Raw genomic sequence first — 24682 nt, forward strand, 5'->3', positions numbered from 1 at the left:
CGTTTCAGCAACTTCCTCACTAAACTGAAGCCACACCTTTTTAAACCAGAAAACGACGCAAAAGCTCAGTAACAAATATAATGGTTTTATTTACAATTACAGCTTCAGAAACGTCCTGTACAAACACATCATCTGTTAGGTGTGAGAATAGTGGAGGGGGAAGGACAAGGTAACAACTAATTTCACCTGCCAGCAAGTTTAGGTGATTCTATGAAAAAAAAACAAAAAACAATAAACAAACAAACAAACAAAAACAGACTTCCGTTGTTCAGTGACATGAAAAGCAGTCGTACAGTTTCATCATTACTGCTTCTCTGTTCCTCTTTAAAAGTCCATGGAGCTATGAGCCAGGTAGTCTTTCCGTCCGATGTTGGTGACTTGCTTGGTCTGCATGGCCTCCAGCTTGGGGCAGTCGGTGATACGATGTCCCAGACCGCCGCAGAATGTGCAGCCCCTCTCTCCTGTGAACACGCAAAGGTAAAGACAGGTCAGGAAAGGTTTTTACGAAACACTGCTCCGTGAGGGAGATGATCTGATCAGATTAACGCGGGCGGGGGAGCGATCAATGAGAGACGAGCAGGTGAGGTCGCGGTTATAATGACTCACCGCCGATATCCAGCATGGTCTCGTCTCCGTTCTGGAGCACCTGGAGGACGGGGGGAACCTTCTGCTTCGCTTCAACGAGCAGAGCTTTCAGATCCATCAATACGGACTCGTCTATTAGAGGGGAGGCGGGGAAATAAAAGAAAGAAAAAAAGAAGAAGCTTAGTCTTTAACTCGTTATCATTCAACACAGGAGTATCTTCTCTTCCAGAGCCGAACGACTGTCTTTGTTGTTGTTTGCTTCTGGTGCAGACAATCGGACATGGTCAGCTGGTCACGTCGGACTGAATATATGCCTCGTGTGATGTGGGGACGTCAAGCTGGTGTTCCACAAAACCAAGAAGTAGTTGGAGTGAGCCTAATCTCTGAAGTCCGAAGGCCAAGTTACATGACGGGAATGTCAGAAATTGGCTTCAGGAGACTGTTGCGGATTCTTGGCGACTGTCCTCATCTAAGATAGTTTCCTGTCCTGCACTGCTCTACAAGCACTGCTCTACAAGCACTGCTCTACAAGCACTGCTCCAAAAAACAAAAGGAACACTAAGTTAACCTAACCTAATAAACCTAAGCAACTTGTGTTGGTTGTAGACACGCCTCATGCTCCCTCTGAGACTTGAGAACACTAACAAAATGCAAAAGTGACCAAAACATCAGCCAGAAGCGACGAGAACAGCGCCATGGTTTGTGGTCACCGCTTGCAGAACCAGTCCTTTATAGGAGTCGTCTTGCTGATTGCCTCTCACTTCCACATGTAGTCCGTTTCATTTTCACAACAGGTGAAACTGATTCACAGTTGGTGTTGCTTCCTGACTGGACAGGTTGATTCCACACGAGTGTGACATACTTGGGCGTTACACTGTGTTGTTTAGTTGTTCCCTTTATTTTTTGGAGCGGTGTATTTCTGTCACTTTCGAATTAAAAATAAAGCCAGGAGTGACGACTGGTCTGAGATCTACTTTCGAAAGGATGTGAAACGGAATTTACATAAAAAAAGAGAAGTTTTGGTACCAGTTCAACAGAAAATATTTTCCAATGAAGATTATTATTATAACAGAGAATTGAACTACCTCACACTTTGTGTGTACTTTATACATCACATCTGTGCAAATAACTAAATAACTGTGATCTTTGTAGTGGTTGTAAGACATCCTTCACAGTTGTGTTGTTTCTTGTTTTGGACCAAAGCTGAAAAACACGTTTGTTTCCATCTTGTATTCTGACGTTAAAAATGCCAGTATGTGCACATACTGTCGGCCTGATGCATTACAGAGAATACGGGGATATTGCAATGTATTTATAAAAGCTAAAACTTACCAAGACCTGAGTTTTCTCTTTAGCGCATGAAGCGTTAAGTTTTTAAAGATGCAGAGTGACACGCTTTTTAAAATCAGACTGGATCCTTTTGTGTGGCACGACAAGTGATAGTACTTCTACAAATTGGCCATACTAATGTAACCACTGCACCAGTATCCACTTTTAAGCAGACTGAAGGAAACATTACTGAACACTTAAAACACATTCAAGGAAGCTCAACTGAAACCTCTACAGAATGGATTTCATACTGGCATTACAATACAACTCTTATTGTTTCATCTTAGTTTACTTCTGTCACATATATTTCGAATCTACACTACATTCAGTGCAAAAGTAGATCTGTGGCTCACACGCCAACAGTATTACAACTCCTACATATTCTCAAACGATTGAATCATTTCCCACTATTTATGGTTTCCTTACCACAGCCTTTGTTGATGAACGTTGTGGCGATACCGGTCTTCCCCGATCTTCCAGTTCTTCCAATTCGATGGACTGAAACACACAACCAAGTGATGAGTTCATTGTCTCAATAGTTTCAAACTATATGCACACGCAGGACGTACAGTTACATGACAGAATCTCTTACCATAGTTTTCAATCTCTTCGGGCATGTCGTAGTTCACGACATGCTGAATCGCAGGGAAATCCAACCCCTTGGAGGCCACATCCGTGGCCACCAACACGTCTTTCTTCCCTTCTTTAAATGCTTCGATGGCTTTAGTTCGCTCCTCCTGATCTGAAAACAAACCAACAAACATCCCTCAAACAAAACTGGACTGTCTATGCCTTTCACAATCTATGAAAATTTAAAAGCAGGGTGACATCTAGTGGTGATAACGAGGAACTACAAGACCACAGAAGAGAAATGAACAGAGGATGAAAGTTTGTGTGAACACGTGAATCCTCTGCATGCACTGTGACGTTGCTTTGGATTTGAACCATCCTGGTCGTGCATACCTTTCCCTCCATGTATGGCCACTGCCTCCACACCTTTGAGCAGGAGATACTCATGGATGGCGTCTACGTCCGCTTTTTTCTCAGCGAAGATCAGCACCTGTCAGGATGAGGAGGGACTTGACACACGTTCGATAACATGTACCGCAGTAATTTCAGTGTCATAACGTGTGGAGACACTGACCGGAGGCGGAGTTTTCTGAAGACACTCGAGCAGGTACACCATCTTTGCCTCCTCTTTGACGTACTCCACTTCCTGCACACAAACATAATTGGCTTAAGAGTTTAAGATACAAGCACGTCTGTAAATTTCTCAAAATCTATATTACTGAAAACAAAGGTCAACTCCAGGAAATGATAAACATACCTGGATGACATCCAAGCTGGCAGCTCCTGCCCTGCCCACGTTAATAGTGATGGGTTTGACCAGTGCACTCTTGGCAAAATTTTGAATCTTCTTGGGCATAGTGGCACTGAAGAGCAGCGTTTGTCTTTGACCCTGAACGGGAAAAAAAAAAATGAAGACATGAGGATTCCTTTTATTTTTGAAGCAAAATGAAGATCTGACAACCAAATCCAATGTTTTCTGACTGCGTGTCGCGCGTTCCTTTTACAGCGGGGATTAGAAAACCAAACACTGAACTACCTCTGAAAGCATTATGATTCCTCCTCAAACAGATTTCATGGACACACTCAGGAGAACATTTCCAGAAGTAATGTAAGTAGTAATGACTACCCGATGAAGTGTGAATTAGTTAAACGAGATGGATACAGGAGAATGAGGTTCTTATTGGGAGTGAGCAGGGTGGACCGAACTGAGAATGAACCGAGAGACAGCAAAGATGGAGCTGCTAAGAGACCCGAGATGCTTTTGGAAGTCTGCTGATGAGATATGGTGGATATATTGGACAGCGGGGAGAGGAGATAGATCAGCAAGGCAGGGAGGCAGATGGAGGAGAATTGATGTCGGGGGCAGACACAGACAAAGCAGAGCAAGAGTAAGTACTGTAAGGTGCAGACTGAATGAATCAAGTCTTGACTAGAGCGCCAATATCTTGACTTGGCCTTGATGGAGTCACTATGTGAAACCAAACCATCGCACAACTGATGGGGACGAATAATTGCAAAGCATGTCGCTTTTGCACGATAAAAAGTTCATTTTCTTCTTTGAACCCACACATTTTAATAACTATTTTCTAAATGAAAGCAGGATTGTGGCACCATGAAGCCATGAAGAATGAATTCCAGGAGAATCCTCTTCTATCCAAGGAGCACATCGCACTGCTTCATCTGATCGTAGAGAAATACTGCAAATATCGAGGCAATCTGAGTTGGATTTCTGTCTAAACGATCGATAAGTCCTGTAGTGCAAAGAGGCCTAAACCATTTCCCAGTGTTCCTTCCCAGTTAAAAAAAACAAAACAAAAAAAAACCCCACAGAAAAGTTTTCTACTGTGTATGAACGCAGGATTCTCTCATGAACCTGCAGCTCACCTTGAAATAAGAAAATATGGTCCTGATGTCTTCTTCGAAACCCATGTCAATCATCCTGTCAGCTTCGTCCAGAGTCAGGTAGCGGCATATGTCGAGGCTGACCATCTTCTTCTGCAGCAGGTCCATCAGTCTTCCTGGTGTGGCAACCATCATGTGGACGCCACTAGAAGCGCGAGCAGTCGGAGAGAAAACCAAGCCAAAACAGGAAATTACACCCATCCTATTTCTAAAGATTTAAAAATACATAAATAAAAGATCTTCTCCATGCTGTCCAAACGAAATACACTTCCACCTTTTGTTCCACTTTACATGATTTGATATAGCTGTTGAAACTGAAGTTCTGGATGAGAGCCAAATGGTCCCCCCCCCCCCCCCCCCGACTATCCACACTGACTGTTAATCTTACTTACTGTTTTATTGCCTCCATCTGCTCCTTGACAGACATCCCTCCGATGCAGAGGGCGGAGCGCAGCTGAGGAGCTCCTTCCTCCTCCAGCAGCTTGCAGTAATACTCTATGATGCCGTGCGTCTGCCTCGCCAACTCTCGCTGGAAAACAAAAGAGGAGGTAATAAAACCACACCGGCTTACAGGAGCATTAGGAAGAAAGAAAGTTTCTCACGGCTAATGTCATCATAACTGAAGGGCAAAATGCAAGAAGCTGAACTTTATGTCTCTAATGATCCTCCCTCAGCTTTAGGACTGATTGGCTCAATTCAGCGGGGACTTCCATTAAATCAAACCCCAGAAGGTCAATTTTTCTTTCTTTTCAGAAGATTTAGGTTAGAAATCACACACTTGGAAACTAATAAATTGCACTGTGTGATGATTTCCACCATGTATCATTACGTGACCGCTCTTTCTATCTTGTGCGACATACTGAAGGACAGATGATGAGTCCATACGGTCCCTCTCTCTTGAAGAAAGGCAGCCGTTTCTCCTGCTCCAAGGAGAACATGATGATGGGCAGGGTGAAGACCAAGGTCTTTCCGGATCCAGTGAAGGCGATGCCAATCATGTCTCGACCCGAGAGACTGCAGGAAGACAGTGTCAGCTCACCGAGTGTTTGTGCTTCACAGTATTTAACAGTGTTTGGATTCTGCATACTTTACTCACACTGTAGGGATTCCTTGAATCTGAATTGGTGTCGGGTGGACGATGCCCTTCTTCTTCAAACCTTTCAGAATCGCTGCAGACAAAATAATTATTCATTGTTGGTTGTTACTCATGTGGGATGATGACCAAAGGAAGATAAAATGTGTTTATTATGTGGATCACCTGGAGGAAGCTTCATCTCTCTGAAGCTTTTGATTGGAGGAGGAGTGCCGTCTCCATCAACCAGGATGTGATATTTCTTCCTGACGCGCTCGTTCCTGGTGTCCGGCATATTCAGGATGTAACGCGGTGCCTTCCAGCTGAGAGAAAATAGCCAGGTTGAAATCTCCAAAATCTACTTGAAAATGACATTTTACACCTCACTGAGGGGAAGGCTCACCTTGTTTTGATGGGATCATCGTATATGATACCTTTGGCCATTTCCTTCACAGACATTAAAGCTGACAGAGCAGAGTAAAAACAGACAATTGTTTATCTTTTTGTTTTTCCCACAAAAGTGAAATCAAATTTCCATTGAGCTTAGAAATCTCATATTTCAAGTTGTCCCTACAAGTGTTTACCTCTGCCCTCGGCCACGCTCTCGAGAATCTTCTCTTCCTCTTTCAGCTGCTTCTCTTTGGCCGACTCCTTACGGGCTGCACACACAAACACAAAACATTGGTTAGAACAGAGTAGAACATGGGGGCGGGGGCGGGGGGACTCATGTAACAGAGAGCAGGACGGCATACCTTCTGCCTTCTCCTTGAGGTGCTGATGCTGATCAAGGAGACTGACGTTGGAACGTGGACCCAGACCCTCATCCTCCTCTCTCTGCTCCTCCCCGCTGTCTTTCTGATCCTCATCCACGGCCTTCCCTCGGAGACGCAGCATCTTCTGGAGCTGTGAGGAACAGTTGTTACAAAGACGCATCTGGCGCTGTACAGTGGCGTAGTGGTTCGTGCTCTAGCATGAAGTGAGAATGTCCCCGGATTGAGACAAGATTTGACTGAGGGGATTCTTTACGAGGAGACTGCATGTTCTCCCTGTGTCTGTGTTTGAGTTCCACTGAGTAAAGCTCTTAATGCTCAGCTGCACTGTACAGTAGTGGCCCACCGCTCTTGAGAGAGCGGTTAAATGCAGAAAACAAACTTCTTGTACATTTGTTGTATGTGTGACAAATAATGCCTTCGATATTTCTTAGATGCTTCTAAGTGTTTTAGTATTGTTTTTGATTCTGTAGGCTTTCTAACAGTCGGCTAAGACTTCAGATGAAGGTTTAAAAGAAACAATATTTAAAGGGATCTGGTTCACAAGTGAGTATCAACACACATCGGCAATAACCAGCTGGTAAAGTAACACTGACTGTCCTTTTAACATGGCACCTAGTAGGTGGGATATATTATGTCCTCAAAGTTGGCAGTAGAATTAGGAAAAATGGTAAGTGTAAAAATTTGGGGAAGTTTCACAAGAACCAAATTACCATTAATCATTCCAAAACTGCAGTCGTGTGTGGGATTCCTGGTAAGATGCAAAGTGCTCAAAAGAAGGGAAAGCAGTGAACCGGTGCTAGGGGTCATGACAGGAGGGCTCATTGCTGAATGCGGGGAGTGAAGGCCCGTTAGTGTGGTCTGATACAGAGAAGTTAAAGTTAAAGATGGCTCTGGTCAATGGCCAGCGGATTCCATGCCTCAACATGTCAGCGCCATTTTGGCAGACCAATATCAGGCCATAATACTATGGCTGTCCAGTGTACATTAACATACCATGTCTGAATCAATTAGTGATAGTGTATTTAAAAACAACTAAATGGATTTTTACTCCCAGGGTTGTTGGTCAGATATGCTAATACTTTAAGTATGACTTCATGAGCTTAGATTACAGCCATACAAGCTGCTAATAAGGGAGGAATTTTCTTCACATCGCATAAATTGTACTGTGGGATGTCATGAACAGGTCAATTTCATTGTTATAACACGACCATCATACTTTACGAGTTTCGTAAAAGAACAATTTGGACATTGCATTAAACATTGAATTTTATGCTGATAAATCTTAATCCAGAACACTGATCTGTGTTTACCCAAAGAAAACCTGTCAATGACACCCTGCATAACCACTTTGGGATTTATTTCAATACTGAAACCATAAAGAGGGCAGAAGTCAATTCAAATTAAAGCTGCAAGCAGCCTTGAACGGGTCCTTGATACTTGCAGGACTCCAACCGAGACCGTCAGTCGGCGTATGTATGCCATTCAACGAAGCATGTGAAATTTAGGGTCAGTTGGAACATGGGCAGATTCTGTAGACCAGGGGTCCTCAATTAGTTTAATAATTATTAATAATATTTTAAGCTTGGGATTTTAAAAACTTGTGTTGAGGGTCACACAAAAAACATTTTAGTGCTTCTTGACGCATGCCGCACATCACAAAAATGTTGTGTTGCAAAATGGCCACATGTGACTGACCCTTTTGCCAGTCAGATGTCTGATTCTTCCAAATTATCAAATTTCTCGGCCGGGCTTGATGAGTGTGCAAAGTGTCGCAAAAAGTTAGGTATGTTTAGACCCTGAAAAACACGAATTATTCTGGCGAATAATAATAAGAAGAAGAATCTGAGCAGTTTCAATAGGGCCATAGGGCACATTCAGTGCTCAGACCCTCATAAATAAACTTACCATTTGTTGCTTTCTGATTTTAACTGGAACATATGGGACATAGTCGTCAGCCTCCGATCCTTCCGAGCCAGACCTTCCATCCTCCCCTAGGAATCGCTGTAAAAACACATTACCAGCCATCTTAATGTATTAAACGCTCCATAGAGAAGTCAACATAAAGTCAGAATAGTCTGCAGATATCAGCACACTTCTGAAGGACACTGGACTTTACTAGACATGCAGCAAAAAAGGCGGATTGAGAGCCGTAAACGTGTGTAGTAATATTGGAATACTGTAAAAACACTTTTGGTGGGAGAACACTTTTCCCTCAAATGTTAGATTTGTGTATGAACACTCTTCTACCAGAGGCTGCTACAATGCAGTTTTCAGTGAAGTTAATGGATTGCTTCATATTTTGTGAGACTTCTTCAAAAGAAATCACTGGACAAAGCCTCAATATATCTCTTTACTTATACACTGATTAGGTAATAGAGAAACACAATTTAATAAAAAAGAATGGAGCTGGAAGTTACACATCTGAAGATCTAAATAGTCCCGCAATAGACTCTAGATAAAATAAAATAAAAAAATTTTAAGTGATCTTAATCGTTTCTCTGAGTTTAATCATTTCTCTTTTACAAACGTCACTATTGCGCACTGGCTACGGATGCGGCTTTACAATTAATATGGCTTTACTTTAAACTAATCATTGTTATACATTAACCACACGCACACTTAAATACAGATCTGTCATTTGATGTTTTGTAGTTGGTGATTGTTAATGACAAAACGGCGTATTTAAAGTTTATACGGCATGCTAGTTTGCTAACTTTAGCTATCACAAGCTAGCTTAGCATCGCGAGAGATAGCAACGACAATAAGCTGTAAACTTACCTTTTTAGGCCGATTTTCGGTCTCCATGTTAATATTCGAGTGGTAGCCTTTTTAGATTGTTAAGTACCAGTGAAGTTCACGAGTTGCTAATGGCGACACGGTTCAAAGACAAGAGTTTAATGCACATGTTTACAAAGCAGACGAAACGCTGCTGAGCTACGGAACGCGGGAAGGGCCAAACTTCATCGTCCACGAATACGTCCTGCAGAGTGCCGGACCAAAAAAAAAAAAATGAACACCACACTTGAATTTTGTCCAAACTGTATTGTTTTTAATCTTTCTGAACGAAAGATTTTTCACAGTATCAAAAGTGAATTAAAAAAAAAAAAAGAAACAAGCCAAACATACACTTGGCCAATATTGGTATAGTATAAATCTACATTCGAAACATTAAGATAACCTTCTCTAACTGAAAGATAACCTGGAAAACATCAGAGATGTTATATAAAAAAAAAAAGTCATCACAGATTCAGGAAAAAAAACAAAATCCATCTCATTGAAAGCCAGCTAAAACATTGAAAGTCGTGTAAAAAACCCACAGCCTCTGTATGTTATGAAAAGATATGCAGGAGTCAGGAGTCAGACGGGTTAACAGGTGGAGGGGTCACCTGGTCACTGTACAGGAGAGGGGTGGGGGGGGGGGGGGGGGGGGGGGGGGGACGACAGTATGGTTGGAGAAAGCATCTCTCTCTCTCTCTCTCTCTCTCACACACGCGCGCACACTTCAGAAAAGCATGACAACACACTCAAAAGCGTATTCACTTGGTATGTACAAGCATCTAAATTAACTGTCAAGGTGTTTGCATTAAAACCTTAAGGTGAACACTAGTGGAGCTGTCACAGCAGGGATGTAGGCCTGAAAAAGGTGAGAAAATTGCAATAAAGGACATTCATTGGAGCGTATACTGTGTATTTCTAGAAGACACAATAGTCCAAGACTAACACCACAAGAGGACTGACACAGAAACAGCAGACATGTCTGTTTTTCCACTAAAGGACGTCGAGAGTGAGTTTTCTGTCCTACATCATGCAGGAGGGAATATTTGAAGGATTTCAGTGCAGTTGTATATAGATATATCATCAATATGCATCCTGTGGGCCCAATAAAAACAACGAGTTGATTTAATAATAATCATGATGGCCCTGCTGCTGTTTTTGTCAATAGTGAAGGAATTCATTTCATTTCACTGTCAGTCTTCACTCAAACTCCATCCCAACTTGCAGTTTTTGTCAGCATTGCTCCCTGCATGAGACAAATGTGTTTCTCCTTCAAATTAGGTCCAAATGTAGTATTGTGCTCCTGCTTTCGAGTGTATCTGCAGCCTCCACTGAGACCGCCGTAGTGGGGTTGAAAACTAGCGATGCAGAATGCAAACGTTAAAATGTCTCAGATTTGTGATAAAAACATTTATTTTATTCAAGGTAATTGTTTACATACTACATACGTAAGCACATGGATGCAGTTGATTCAAGAGACTTTTCCCATTTTTTTTTTTCTCCTTTCTTTTTTGCATCTCTCATTCAGTGAACATTTGCGATAAGAGCAGAGTTTCGAGTTGGCCTTCACAATGATCCCTGGCTAGTTCGCCACAAGTTGTGTTTCAGTCGTCTGAATGGAGAGGATGAATTAGAACCGGGGTCCCTTGGCTTCAGGAGGAAGAAAATAAAAACGGGGAATGAGAGAGGCCGCGGTGCCAAACTGGGCTCTACTGAAAGAGTTTGTGGTGTGGAGTTAGATTTTCTCCGGCACCCATCCAAGTTATTGAGCTACATTGGAAGGAACCTTTTTGAGGCTGAAGTTGGACCAATTCACTGCTACCTTCTGGCGGGTTTGCTTTGCAGAATCCAGGCAAAACCTACAGATGGCAAAGCCAAACAAAGAAGAGACGGGTTTTAATAAAACTTTAGAGTATTTCAAATCATGCGTGACGGTGAGCTTACCTTTTGAAGTATTCTACTTCACGGTCAATCTCATCCATTTCTGTTGGGTCCACGTCTTTAGGGAGGAATACGTCATCTATGGGGTGGAAATACAGATTAAATATTTGAGGGAAATAGATAATGCAGCGGCATGTTGCAGTTTTGTTCAGAGTGAAGTGAAATATGAATACACACTCATACCAATCGCAGTACTGGATTTTTCACCCTTGTTCTTGTTCTTCTTGTTCTTCCCCTTGGATTGCTGCTGCTGTTGCTGCTGCTGTCCATTTGCTGGAACAGCAGCATGCACTTTGCACTCAGAATCCTGCTCCGTTCGCCCTCCTCGTGTCTCCGAATCACCTTTCAGCCTTTGTGCGCTCAGAGGGCCGCTGCTGGCTCCATTCATAGAGTGTTTGCATGATTTAGCCTCCTCCACCTTCTTGGGCCCGTTTTTCTGGTTGTCTGCAGACTGCTGAAACGCTTTGCTCCCAGACTTGGAGCCGTTCGATGCCACTTCTTTAGGCTCATTGTTTTTATGTGCTTCATTCCCCAAGGCAGCTTTGGTTGGTTTGTTGGTAGTTTGCTCCAACGCAGACGGCTCCTGCCTTTGCTGCTGCTGCTGCTTTTTATTCTTCTTGGACTTTGCACCGCCGTTTCCAGCTGCCGTGTTTTTGGGATCAGGCAGGTCCTCCTTTGATTTAGCCGTGGCTTGGGCTGGTACCTGAGGCAAAGTGTCAGGTCCAGCAGAAGTGCATTTTTCAGGGGAGCGAACTCGTATGAGCTTTGAGAGACTGGGCGTGGTGTGCAACCGCTGGATGTCCTTCGAAGCAGCACTGACCCCGGATGCAGCGGTGGCAGCATTCGTGGATGAGGCCACAGACGTGTCCTCCCACCCGTTTACCAGGTCCAGGTGGCTCTTAAAGGTTCCCAGTGAAAGAGGGGAGAGGTCCAAATCTATCTGCTGCAAGTCAGAAGAACCGTTGAGATGGGAAAGTAAATGGTTTCCCTCTAACGTGGCCGCCTTCTTTGGGAAGTCATTGACATCCAGATTGAGGTCGTACATGCTAAATGAGGCCCGGATAGAGTCTTTGATGGTGTTCTTAATCTCTTCCAGTCGACTCGTGAGGAAACTGTTAACGCGTTCGAGTTCCAGCTGAGGCCAGTCCAGCAACCGACTGGCTTCTGAACCGTCGGCGAGGGGCTCGTCCACCGGCTCAGACGGGTTGCAGTGGGGGTCACTGCCGGCAGCACCCATGTTGCCCTGCTGAGCTTTTTCCTTCAAAGGATGGGCATGAAAGTGAAGAAAGGTACAAGCAGAATAAATTAATCAAGCCTTTTCAAAGACAAACAGCCGTCAGTATCAATGCCTATCAGCCAAGTTATTTTCTGTTGGCTAATTATTTCATCAGTGATGAGAAAAACAAACACACACACACACACAAAAAAACCCTATTTGTATTTTTTTAAAACACTGAATGAATTTACATGTTTTAGGTTCCACTTTACTGGATAGTGCAGTTTTTATTCGGGGCAGAGTCCATGATGCCTCCCACACAGAATTTAAAATGCCTCACTGCCCACGAGGGATTCACAGGAATCAATACATGCATCTAAGTTAGTGCTACTCTGCAATTTCCTCCAGCTGCCAACACTGAAATCGCATATTAATTTTACTCGTTATCGTTTCTTTTATTTCATGATCTCTGGCCGAGCCGCTTGTTTTTACGTAATTGCTGCAATCCAAAAAGATTTTTTTTCACATTGCATAATAAATGTTAACACAAAAATCCTTATTAATACATCGAATAAAGTCCAACGATTCACAGTTGTGCTGAGACGTAAAAAGACACAGAAACACATTCAATCACAGTTTCCAATGATACCACACCTTCTTCTTCTGTTTGTGCCGGGCCCTTTTGGCTGCCTTGGCACTGTTGACGGGTTTGGGCTCGGAACTGTTGATGAAGTCGAGCAGCTCGTCCACATCCCGGTTGTCGATAGCACCCGCCACGGTCAGTTCTGAATCTTGTCGCTGAGGAAGCTCCTCTTTACGCCGCGTGAGACGCGAGCGAAGCTTCTCCCGGATCTCAGCGTAGTTTCGGCTCGTCGGTGCAGCTGGAGGCTGCGAACCCCCCCAAATTTTAAAAAAAAAAAAAGATCTTAAATTTGACTGTCAGAAGTAATAAATGTTTAAAAACTACATTATAACAAAGGGATTTTTAACTAAGAGGTGGCAAAAAGTTTTGAAGTACCGCATTGTGTCCGAAGAACTCGCAGTAGCAGCAATCGCAGTACTTCCCGTCTTTCTGGTTGGTGGACGAGGAGGCGCAGGAGCTCCTTTCAGAACTGCTGTCTTCGTCCTCCCCCTCCTCCAGCTCAGATGAAGGGTGGCACAGCGTCCCGTTTGTCACTTTGTGGCCCTTACACGCTTGATCTCTGTGAAACAGAAAAGAGTGGTGCGACCATAAACCTCATTACACCTACAATCTGCAGTAGTTTTACATTTGTTGCTAAGCTGCTGCTCCGTACCACTCTCCTTACTCGCTTTTATATTGTATTTACACTACGGCCATGTTTGCACACCAGTCGATTTGAGCAGAATTTGGGATTTTATCTCATTTCTATATTCACTTCGGTAAAAGATGACTGAAATGGCATTTAAATGTTCTTTTTTTTTTTTTAAACCTTGTAGAATCTGTTATACATGAATGAACAGAAAGATTTCAGTTTCAGACGTGTGTGTGTGCAAAGCCATGTTGAGACCGTGACACTAACCTGCAGGCCCCAGCTGTTAGATGGCCTACATTAGAGGTGGCCACTGTTCCCGGATTGTGTCCATTACAGGCGTGGTTACAGCCGATGACAGATGTGCCTAGTTTGCTGTGTTGCGTGTTCACGGCAGGAATGTGGGAGTTTTTGCACGGGCTGGGCTTGTGGACCGACGTCGGGCTGTCCGGACTCGGAGAGTTGAGTTTGGTTGTGGGACCGTGGAGGCTCGGTACCAAAGGGGAGAAAGGAGCGTGGGCTGCCACGCCGCTGCCACAAGACGAGGTTACGTGGCCGTGTTGCCCAGAGTTCGGCTTAGAGGGAAGGAGGGAGGAATGCTGGGAGGACAGGCCAGTGGGACTGTTGGGGGGTACCGACAAGTCTGTTTGAGGATGGTGGTCGGTCGGGTGGAAGGCTTCACCTGCACAAAGGAAAACACAGTCAGCTTTTCAGAGCAGGTTCAGCACTCTATAGTTTATTCCATTGTAAAAAGTAAAAAGAGAAAATAAAATTATAAGAATCCGTCACAAAGATGAGAATTTTTCAAAAACGTTCAATTGTACAGACGCATCATTCATTGACTTTAATAAATATACCTGGTGGCGTTGGTCGGCGGCACATGGTCTTGAAGTGCTTGGGAGTGGTCTTACAAAGGTCTGCTGAGGTAGACAGGGGGCTCCCAGCAGAAGATCCACTGGAATTCTGGGTAGACGGGTGGCTGTAGGGACACACTTTGGTCCCCGACGTTTTCACGGATTTCCCCGGTGTTTCATGAAGACCTCTTTTCTCATGACAGGTTGACCCTGCTGTTAGACCTGCACATGGTGACAAGAAGAATGTTTGAACTGCCGCCTCATCGGTGGATCAACCGCTAATGTTTGGATGCATTTAGTACAATTTCCACAATAATTTATGATACAATAACAAAAACCTCTTCACGATCCACCTAACAAAATTGACACTACGACAAAGCCAGTCTGTGAGCTCTAATCATTGGACTTCAGTTCAACGTGTTGTGACTTCAACGCTCACTTTTTGGACGCTCAATAGTCTGTAAAGTACTTCACTTCCCGTTGCAGTCATGCAACGTTGTCATTTTTCACTGCTATGAGAAGGAAAACCAGCTTTGAAAGGTTTTTTCTGCCCTGAAACTTAAAAGGCCTTTGAGCTAAAAATGACTACCATAAGTTGTAGTACAATATTTTCACAATTTAACAAATTCATTTATTTTGCCCTGAAGAGAACTTCTTATACTGCTGCCAATGTTGGATACAACTCACTGAAATCTAATCACGACTTAAAACAGTGTAATAAAACGTCTTGGTAAAATTCAAAACTAAACATGCTTTTATTTTTGGGTTCTTTTTAATACATATCTACGTTAACATAACACAGCTGTCTATAACCACCTCACTCACGTCCAACACACCTCTGATGAGCGATCTTTTCACAGTTATGTCAATAAGGTTGTGCAGGAATGGATTTTTAATGTGCTATTATTTGATCACAAACCAAGTCTCAACACTTCTATAGTGCTTTGTCCCACTCGGGTTTTGTGACATGCAGTTTAAGAAACTTGTTCTCTTTCTCTTTACCACTGTTTTTACTCTTTTGCACTAAAACGGTCAGCATATACTTTATTATAACTGCTTTATAATGTAATTTCCAAAGGTTTTTACACCAATGAAAGGCAGTACAAGATAACACTGAATCATACCTATAATGGTCTAAAAGACACGAGGACGTGCAGGTTTGACTTCACTTCATTCAACTTGAAAAGTTCAAGGTAGTCCATCAAGGCTTTGCTCGGCTGTGTTTCAGAAAGATGAACTGAGCCACTTGATGGATGTCCTAACAGTCAATTTCACTTCAGGTAGACAATTGCTTCTCCTGATATGCCGCCTCTGGTGACATTGACGTATAGAAATTTATAAAGGAACTGCAGCAAAACGAAAGCACAATAGTACGGGTGCATCTGATCCAAGGAGCAGCTTTCTTGTTTGATTTTAGTCACGGCAAGCATTTACTGTCCTACAATTTCTTCTCACATTACGCCTCTACTCTTCCACCAACACAGGACGACAGAAAGTTATCTCAAAGAAACATTTTTATTTTGTTTTGATTGCTGTATTCTGGATTCACTGAGTATTTTTTGATATATCACTCTATAAATATTATATTTTAAAGTGTACATTTCAAAATACTACTAATGTTTTATCAGTTATTTTTTAGGTAAAATGTTATATTTTTAATGTGATAATCATAGCCTCTAGTTTAAATAAAATGGGGGTGTAATATCTGATCTCAGGAAATATTCTGAGACTATTTTAGTATCCTGGTGGATCGAGTTAAGTCTTGACCCGAGTGTGGAGAACCAAGTTGGAATCCGGTATTAAAACTAATGTGCGGTACAATTACGTGCTGTGAGGACCTTTGTGAAGATGGAGCGGCCAAAAAGAAATGTTCTACGACTGTACTAAGCCAAAATAATGAATGGAAAAAAAATTTAATAAAGGCTAAAAATACTTAATTTTAAGTTTAATACATTCTAACATAAATATATATTTTTAGAGGTTTTTCTGTTTAAATGAAACGATGGGAAAAGGGAACCTTTGACATTGTTCATGTTCATTGCAATCCACATTGGGAATGTGTCCTGGAAGGACTTCAAGCAAGAAATAAAACTAGAAGCTTTAATATGACGCTCCTTTCTTCTTTTGATATGCAGCTGACCAAAGGTTGCAAAAAAAAAAAAAAAGAAGACCTAAAATGTATATCTTATCAGATACTGGATGAGTAAGTCAGCTAAAATGTAAGTTAACTGATTCAAACTAAATCCAGACCTCCTGGAGTTTGGTTCTATGACGTTTAAAAACAGAGTACTGTCACTGTTAATGTGCTTTTTTTCTTTTGCCCTGTGATGACAGACCTTGTTGTGAGTGTGAAGAAGTGTTGTGGTTGCAGTGCTCCCCTCCGTTAGTGTGGGCAGAATTCCAGAGACCTGACAGTTTGTGGGCTGACAGGAAGGAACTCGGGTCCCAATCGACAGTACTTTGCTCGGGGTAACCATTCCCACAGCTTTGGGACTTACAAGAGGAAGAGTGTGACAATGGTACCTGAATAAAGAAAAACAAAAAAAACAAAACACTAATTAGTTACTTCATTAAGTGGGTATCAGCAGAGCACAGTCAAAACATCCCAGAAAATCTTGAATCTAATTTTCAAAGGGTGTCGAAATAAGTGAAGGACAGTGTGTTGACCTCTGTTTTGTTTTTGTAACACAATCTCATCACCTTGTTCACCTCCAGTTCAGGTCATGTACAATAAATGCAAAATGTTTGCTTTTATGTAAAGTATTTGGATAAAAACTGAGAAAGGCACGAATTTAACTGCTTCTGTGGTACATGTGCAGCACAGACAGATACTCCAAATAGGATCATTTAGAGGAGATGTGGGTGTCTCATCTAAACTATACACATAACCAAAGTGACAGATTTATTCACAAGGTAAGTACATGCAAATGAAAGGCTCAGTCTGGCTGATGACTGAAGATGGGAGAACTCTGAGCAGCAGGGGCGAACACATTTAAACTAAAAAGCAGCAAACACAAGTTGTGAAAAGACGGCAGACATCTGACCCAAATCAGTCCCTTTTTATTTACCGGCGTCGGCTGCTCCTGTGTGCTCCGCCTCTCCTCCTCTTCCACACTCTTGCAGCAGCTCTGACAGATCCACAGCGGCACCTCTCCTAGCAGGGACTGGGACAGCGACGGCACCGCATCAGCAAGCTTGCGGCCCGGCGCCTCCCGCAATAAGGCCTGGGAGAGCGCGGGCACTGCATCGGCCAGCTTCGTTCCATGACCCCCAGGAAGTCCGTTCACAGAGCCTGCCCCCCAGTCCTTGAACTCACGGTGGCACAAGAGGCAGCAAGTGTGCATCGGCTGGGTAGATGGGACAGACGGCATCAAGAGCTTCAGTATCAAAAGTTTGTTTATCAATATATGAGGAAATATGTATTTATCAAATTGGTTCATCATTCGTTACATTTTGTTCATAAAACAGTTAATCTAATTTAACCTGTTAATATGCTTTTGGACATTTTTTTTTAAATTTAGAAACAGCAAAGTAAAAAAAATTAAAAATAAATAAAAGCTTCTGCATGTCCCCTTCTCAGGACTGACTGTAATGCACGTGTTATAATGTGTCTGGAGACAAGAAAAAGGTCACAACGGAAAGACTCGAGATGACAATAACATAAAAACATAATCATTTATGCTGAATGACCTCACATTCATCAAATGCATCACTAATAAACTTATTTTTTATTTCGTCAACTGTATTAATTCTTTTGGGGCAATTTTTTGACTAAAAGAACCCATCAGTAGCACCCACACAGAGCAGAGCTCAGGGGATGAGCTAGTGGGGGCCGAGGGTCTTGCTCAGGGACCCCCAGTATATGTTTTTGGGACTGTGGGAGGAAATGGGAGCACCCAGGGAAAATTCACACACACATGGGGAGAACATGCAAACCCCACACAGAAAAGACCCAGCTGGATTTGAACCAGGGCCTTCTTGCTGCGAGGCGAGCAGGAACCACTGCTTCACCAAAATGTACCACTAAAAGTGGATGAGGCTCCATAACCAATGCAATCTGATACAAAAACATCAGACAATGGCTTCAAAACTGACGTAAAAAAATAATAACCTTCCAGTGAAAGCTTTGAACGAAACTCAGAGAAGGATTACATAAAGATGCACTTTTATAAGCCCACGAATATAAAAGGTAATGCATGGCTAATAAAGTAGATATAGAAAGATGGAGCTATGTGCGGCATGAAAAGGCTAACACCAGTAATCCAGGCTGCACGTTGAAACGATTGCTCAGTAAAACATTTTGGCCAGACCGTGCAGAGTCGTCTCTAAAATCGTGAAAAACTTCGTGGACACCCTGAACTTAAAAGGCTTTTTCTGGGCTCGCGTTCACCCAGACACCATGAGCTGACATACAAACCAATGGCACTCAAACTTTTTGACACTCGCTCGTGGAGCGGACGTGCAAGCGTGGGAGATTAACAAAACGACCCAGGCGGGTCGCACAGAGAATGCTAAATTGCGCGTATTATTCCATTTTGCCAAGCGATTAGCTGCGAGCCGCGGTTCGTCGCTGCAGGCTGAGCGGAGAGGCTCAAGTGGAGGCAGCAAGCACGTTTGCAGCACGCTAGCCGAGGATGGTAGCCCGGCTAGCCTCCTGGCTAATGCTACTAGCTGGGCGGATGAAGAGTTGTGAGCGCTGGAAACAGGACGACCTGTCCGGGGCACAATGTCACCTGTCCCGGTACGAGAGATGGGCTGCACGGCGAGCCACGGCGCCCCAAAGCCGCCCGATGGGCACCAGTCTGCTCGCCAAGTTGAGCCTATTAATTATTTAATTTCACACCAAACGACGTAAAGCTCCACATCTACGACTGATACGTTAAGACTAAAAATAGGTCCCCACCAGCCAGCGGATGCATATAACTTCACAGCTTCAGGATGAAGACACATAGAAACGGAAACACAATGGAGGATGCTTGGATTAGCAGAGCGGCGCTAGCGCGGAGGCTAGCCCGTCTAGTTGGAAGGCAGCGATCGGCTCGGTGTTAGCTACCTGGTTTGCCCTGGTAGTAGCCAGCCTATCCAGCCCAGCATCCCCGCCGCCACCGCCAGCTGCATCGCCGGGAGAGACAGGGCTCTTCGGTACGGTCTGCTGTCCAGGCACAATCTCCTTCTGGGCGACCCCCTGCTGCTTGCTTTTCTTCCTTGCCATTGCAGTGGTGTTTATAAAACGCTTTGGCCAAGTTTGCACCAGTTTCGAGGATTTTAAGAGCACACTTTCGTTTCTTCTCAGACCTCAAAATGTTCTCTACCTCCTCCAGTCAAGACAACAGTCAATATGGCGGAGGACTGGCACACTCGGGAGTTCAAAGGTTAAAGATACTGCTGGCAAAGAGGCTTCACGCGAGGCGCGGAATATGGCTCCAGTTGTATTCAAAGCGGTGAAGCCATGCGACGCCATCATTAGTGAGGGCAGCCGTCCCCTCCCACCTCCCCAGTTTACGAAACATACAGTAGTTTGTTAAATTCTGTACAAGTCAAACTGGTTCTTATGTTTAGAAAAATGACATGACAATCTGCTGCACTGTATACATACGCATATCAGCAACATAATTGTATTTTCTGATAATTTTGTTACGATTAAACCGAGTTGTTTATACACGCAATAATTTATACACTTTCTAAGTATTAAATGCACTACTAATATAGTGGCTTAATGCGATATGAAGACGTGTGTCTTTTAAACCTCTAAAAATGTTGATTATAAACTATAATTAGGTTACAACATCATTTTGCAAAGAAAAAAACTAAACTAAAAAATATAATTACCTCCTTGACAACTACACACAGACGGTTTATGTAAACGTCTAATGTAATGATCTTACAAATCTGACGGTAAATATCAGCTGTATGTATAAAAGGGTAAATAATGGTTGTTATCGAGTGAGAGTGACGTTTACGTTTTTCCTGTGACGCCTTCATGACACCTTTACGCGATCGTAAATTTGGATTTTTATCATAAGGTAGTAATTATACAAATTGGCAAAGCAAAATGCAGTTTTCCAAGAAAATTGCCTCTATTTTGTACTAATTATGTGTATTATATTATGCTTAGGTTCTTGATGTATTATTGAGATTAACACATCTTTTTCAACAGAAGTACAGCAGATAGCGTACCACGAAGATGAAATGTCCGAGTGTACGTGTGGCTCCTGAAGGCAGCGCCAGTGTTGGGGTGCTGTGGACTGAGCACGTAGCACACACACACACATACACACACTCAGCTTCTTCCACTCCAGGCTTGTGTTACCTGCTGTCGGGTCATTTTCTCCAAACAACAAAAAACAACAATGGAGGGACATATTTGCAACATCCAGGTGCTTCTCCGGGCCGCGGAGTTCCTGGAGAGGAGAGAGCGAGGTGAGTGTTTGATGATAAGTGTCAGCTCAGGGGGGAGTTGGCTGCTTTATTGTTGGATCAACAATAATGCACAATAAAGCGGTAATAACTGTGCACGGAGGGCGTCTTGCACAGACGCAATAGCATGCGATTACTCGAGATTTACTCGGTGTTTTTCAGCGGGGGTTTATGTTTTGGGCGATCATCGCCGTTTGACTCAGTGACCTACATATCCGTCTCATCATTGTACTCGAAGGCGCCAATCTGCGCTGGTTTGAAAATGAATCCGGGCGCCGCTGATCGCTCGTTACTGTGAATGAAAGTGATGCTGGACACAAGATCAACTTGTGAGTTTCTCACTTTGCCTGCACATTGTGGTTTTTTTTTTTTAGTTTTTCTTTTTTTAGGTTATTGCGACTAGTGTGGAGTCGCTTGTATAATAACGGATGTCGAGTGGGTGATGGCGCCAAAACCCCAAACAAAACGTCCAGCTGATGACAGCAGGGTGTTTTTATTCCCCCGATTTCTCCTCAGCGCCGGGGTCCTCTTACAGCTCGTAGCTGTTTATTTGGAGCACACTTGTTATAAATAGAAAACATTTATCTCCAGCCTGTTATCTAACGCAGATGTAATGTGTTTTTCTTCCTGCCCAGAGGCTGAACATGGCTACGCTTCAGTTCTGCCCCTCAGTCCAGGGCAGTCTGACAAGAGGAGCAAACTGAAAAACAAGAAGATATCTGCCGGTGGCAACAGGTGAGCTCCTTACGTAACAGACAACTGACAGGAGGGTGTGGTCCTCTGGGGCTTTTCACCAATGATAGAGCAAACTTTGAAAGTTTTCGGCACTGATTAGATTTTTGTCTTGATCGAACCGCAGGTCCGTCCACAACGAGCTGGAGAAGAACAGGTGAGGAATGCTCTCCCAAGACCCCATTCCATTCGTCAGTAATTCCTTGGTGTCTGTGTGGCTTTGACGGCGTCAGGGGTTGTTTGTTGTTGCAGGCGAGCTCAGCTGAGACACTGCCTGGAGCAGCTCAAGAAGCAAGTTCCTCTGTCGTCGGACTCGATGAGGAACACCACCCTCAACCTGCTACGGCGAGCCCAGCTGCACATAAAGGCACGGCCATCTCGCACGAATCATAGAAGTCCTGACCTTTGTCCAGTCGTAATCACACGTTGTTGTTGTGTATTTAGTAGATCGATCACTCCTCATGAGCGCTATTAACCATTCAGCATAATTTATTTTTATTAATCTCAATTTATTTAAACTTTTAAGTCAGTTAACACATATCTGATTCATTTATTAATATCTTTCCAGAGAGTTTTAAATGGATGGGCTTGGTTCTCAATTTGCACTTTTTTGTTTTTAATACAAATTCTAACTTCCATCCATCTTCCATGGTGCTTTGTCCAGTTAGAGTGCTGAAGACTCAGGCAACCAAACAAACTCAATTTCACACCTACATTCAATTGTAGTGACCACTCAGCCTCAGTAAGAGTGCTCACCGCGGACCGGCATAGCCCGAATTCCAACTTCTGTTATTTTATCATTACAAACAGTTTGTAGGATGTCAGCAACTCATTCTCAAGTCACGTTGTTTGCACCGAGCCTTTATTTTTAGAACATAACCTGCAGGCCACCCATGCTCACTGTGTTGACTATCCAAGTGGTATAGGGTTTTTTTTTTTGGTCTCACTTGTTTCTTTGTCTGCCCATTTCAGAAGCTGCAGGAGCAGGACGAGCGTGCGGAGCAGCTGAAGGGCCGCCTACGCTGGGAGCAGAACGAGCTGCGCGTGCGGCTGGAGCAGCTGCAGAGGGGCACAGAGAGGATGAGGAACAACAGCCAGGGGTCAACCATGTCGTCTGAGAGGTCAGACTCGGACAGAGGTAGGTCGTAGGTCAATCTTCGGGGTTTTTTTTTTTTTTTTTTTTTTGCCACATTGATTTTTATTATATATGACTAAAACTTATTGAACACATTCAATTCACTGAGGATGAATTTGATTTTACTGCTCATTATAAGAAGCCCGATCAGTTGATATCGGCCACTAGGAAATGTGTCTGGGCTGGCTGTGGCTCGATTCCCCCATCTCCCCCTCTCCTCCTCTCCACAAGTGTTCTAGAGCAAGTCACTGAACCCCAAACTGCTTCCAGTGGATGGATAGAGCGCCTTGCATGGCAGCCATCGCTGATGGTGTATGAATGGGGGGGATGTGACTGACATCGTAGAGCATTTTTGGGACTTGAATGAGTGAAATCAAGGCTTTGTGATAACCCTGTTAGAATAACGGAGACGTTATTATCCATCATAACATAGCTTTCCCATTTAAAAATAACTGCTGTTCCTAAATTGTCCACTGGATGATGCCCTGTTACATAATATTAGAGGTCACAAAGCAGCACTAAGACCTGAAACTGAAACAGGAGTTAATGCTGCAGTTAAACAAAGTGGCAATAGAGCCAAATCTACATTGTGAGGGTGAGGTGACACGGTTTTTTTTTTTTATCAATATTAGTTTGAAAATCACGATAGCAGGCGGGATTACAAGGCTTAACGCAGTTTTCTTCCTTTGCAGAGGACGTGGAGGTTGACGTGGAAAGCATCGTGTTTGACTGCGTGGACACTGACGGGCTGAGCATGGCGCATGCCGGCGCAGACCACTGTTACTCCAGCATTGACCGGGCCTGGCTATGACAGCAGTGAAACCAGCGGCAACCGGTGCGGCGTCAACGCGCGTACAGGAGACGAAAACATTCCAAAAAACCCAAGAAAAAAACGGAGGAACATGTTACTGTACAAAACTGAACACATTTTCCACGCAAAGGACTACCTTTTTGGCATTATCCTTCCGATACACGTCGGACCAAAAGCTAAACATTTGGTCACGAGCGAGACGCGTCTATTTGCACTGAATAGCAGTAAAAATCACTGGGCTGGGAGGAACGCTTCTGGCGTCAGTTCTAGACGCTCCCTACAGTCAAGGGGTGTCCAACTTCTAATCATTCAAGCAGCTCTTTACACTTTCCCTCATGGCCTTTTGCAAAATCATAAAAACAAGGGCTTTTTATTCTCAACATTTAAGTTATTCTTCACCACAGCATGTCTGTACTCAATTCTGCCTTAAATCAGATTTGGTTTAGTCTTTTAAACAGCTTTTTTATTCAGCACTAAGTTTTTCTTTTTTTTTTTTTTTCCCTCATAATGTCATGTTTAGCATGCACTTCGATATGAAATCTGTGCTATCTTTTGTGTTTTTATTTTTTGTTTTTATTGTCCTATTACAGTATGTAATTTCAGCCATGTATTTTGCTGTTTTTCTTCTGTTGCACATTATGTCCACACGTTGCACTTGTTTTGCATATAACAGAAACATTGAACAATAACTCTATGCCGGTGTGTTTGCACATGGATGTTTGGCGAGTGCCAAATATTAATATGGCGTATTGGCACGCAGTCCACTCGGTAATCCCACGCAGGAGTTTTGATGCCTACGTTAAACTGAGCATTAAGCGGCTCCTTAACGGGCCCGACCACAGCCACAGTTTCATTCACCGCTGAACAGATATGGGCTGGTTGTCAAGACCGTGCGCTTTACAGCGTGTGTGTTTATTGATTATGTTACTTATGCATTAGAGCAAATCCTCCAGTCAGCCAGGCCATGTCTACTTGTAATGATAATGCGACTTCTGCTGCGTTACAAGTCCATATCCTCCTCACCTCTTAATATTTAATAACTGAAGGAGCTCCTTTCCTTCACTTTCATATATGCAAGATGCCTTATTACAATATTGTCTCTCTCTGCCCAGTAATATTATGTAGCATTTTTGTACTGGTGTAAGCTTTTTTAATGAATAAATATTTTCTATATTTACATGGTGTGCTTGGTTACTTTAAGGGGTCTGTTCGTCACATTATATGCGTTCCCTTTCTCAAATTTATATTTGGGGACACTTGAATGTTGTGCATCTAATACGAGCCAGTTGAATAACCTTT

General features: G+C 43.2%; 3 protein-coding genes across 5 annotated transcripts; 1 reads left to right on the forward strand and 2 right to left on the reverse strand.

The window, feature by feature from the left end:
- Nucleotides 1–69: 69 nt before the first annotated feature.
- On the reverse strand, nt 70–9186 carry ddx41 (DEAD (Asp-Glu-Ala-Asp) box polypeptide 41). Its single transcript, XM_080465989.1, has 17 exons — nt 9010–9186; nt 8137–8232; nt 6211–6361; nt 6043–6117; nt 5862–5922; nt 5645–5781; nt 5483–5555; nt 5247–5400; nt 4779–4915; nt 4369–4531; nt 3242–3373; nt 3059–3130; nt 2878–2974; nt 2507–2656; nt 2341–2412; nt 607–717; nt 70–461 (listed from the first exon to the last, which is right to left on the reverse strand). Exons 1-17 carry the CDS (start codon nt 9034–9036, stop codon nt 325–327), a joined length of 1845 nt encoding a protein of 614 aa, XP_080322115.1. The 5' UTR covers nt 9037–9186; the 3' UTR covers nt 70–324.
- Nucleotides 9187–9262: 76 nt separating this feature from the next.
- On the reverse strand, nt 9263–19631 carry fam193b (family with sequence similarity 193 member B). 3 transcript variants are annotated; one of them, XM_080465820.1, is made up of 10 exons: nt 19342–19631; nt 17357–17635; nt 16625–16811; nt 14292–14510; nt 13705–14116; nt 13182–13365; nt 12818–13051; nt 11131–12205; nt 10951–11026; nt 9263–10865 (listed from the first exon to the last, which is right to left on the reverse strand). In XM_080465820.1, exons 1-10 carry the CDS (start codon nt 19498–19500, stop codon nt 10769–10771), a joined length of 2922 nt encoding a protein of 973 aa, XP_080321946.1. In that variant the 5' UTR covers nt 19501–19631; the 3' UTR covers nt 9263–10768. The 3 variants fall into 3 exon arrangements, with proteins under 3 accessions (XP_080321946.1, XP_080321948.1, XP_080321947.1); XM_080465822.1 differs by having other exon boundaries at nt 16787–16811; nt 19342–19628; XM_080465821.1 differs by having other exon boundaries at nt 11155–12205; nt 19342–19628.
- An 889-nt stretch (nt 19632–20520) lies between these two features.
- Nucleotides 20521–24561, forward strand: mxd3 (MAX dimerization protein 3). The gene is made up of 6 exons (XM_080465825.1): nt 20521–20708; nt 21341–21440; nt 21565–21594; nt 21690–21804; nt 22410–22575; nt 23265–24561. Exons 1-6 carry the CDS (start codon nt 20639–20641, stop codon nt 23381–23383), a joined length of 600 nt encoding a protein of 199 aa, XP_080321951.1. The 5' UTR covers nt 20521–20638; the 3' UTR covers nt 23384–24561.
- The last annotated feature ends 121 nt before the right edge of the window (nt 24562–24682 follow it).

This window comes from Lipophrys pholis, assembly GCF_963383615.2.
Source record: "Lipophrys pholis genome assembly, chromosome: 6".
Classification (NCBI taxonomy): Eukaryota; Metazoa; Chordata; class Actinopteri; order Blenniiformes; family Blenniidae; genus Lipophrys; species Lipophrys pholis.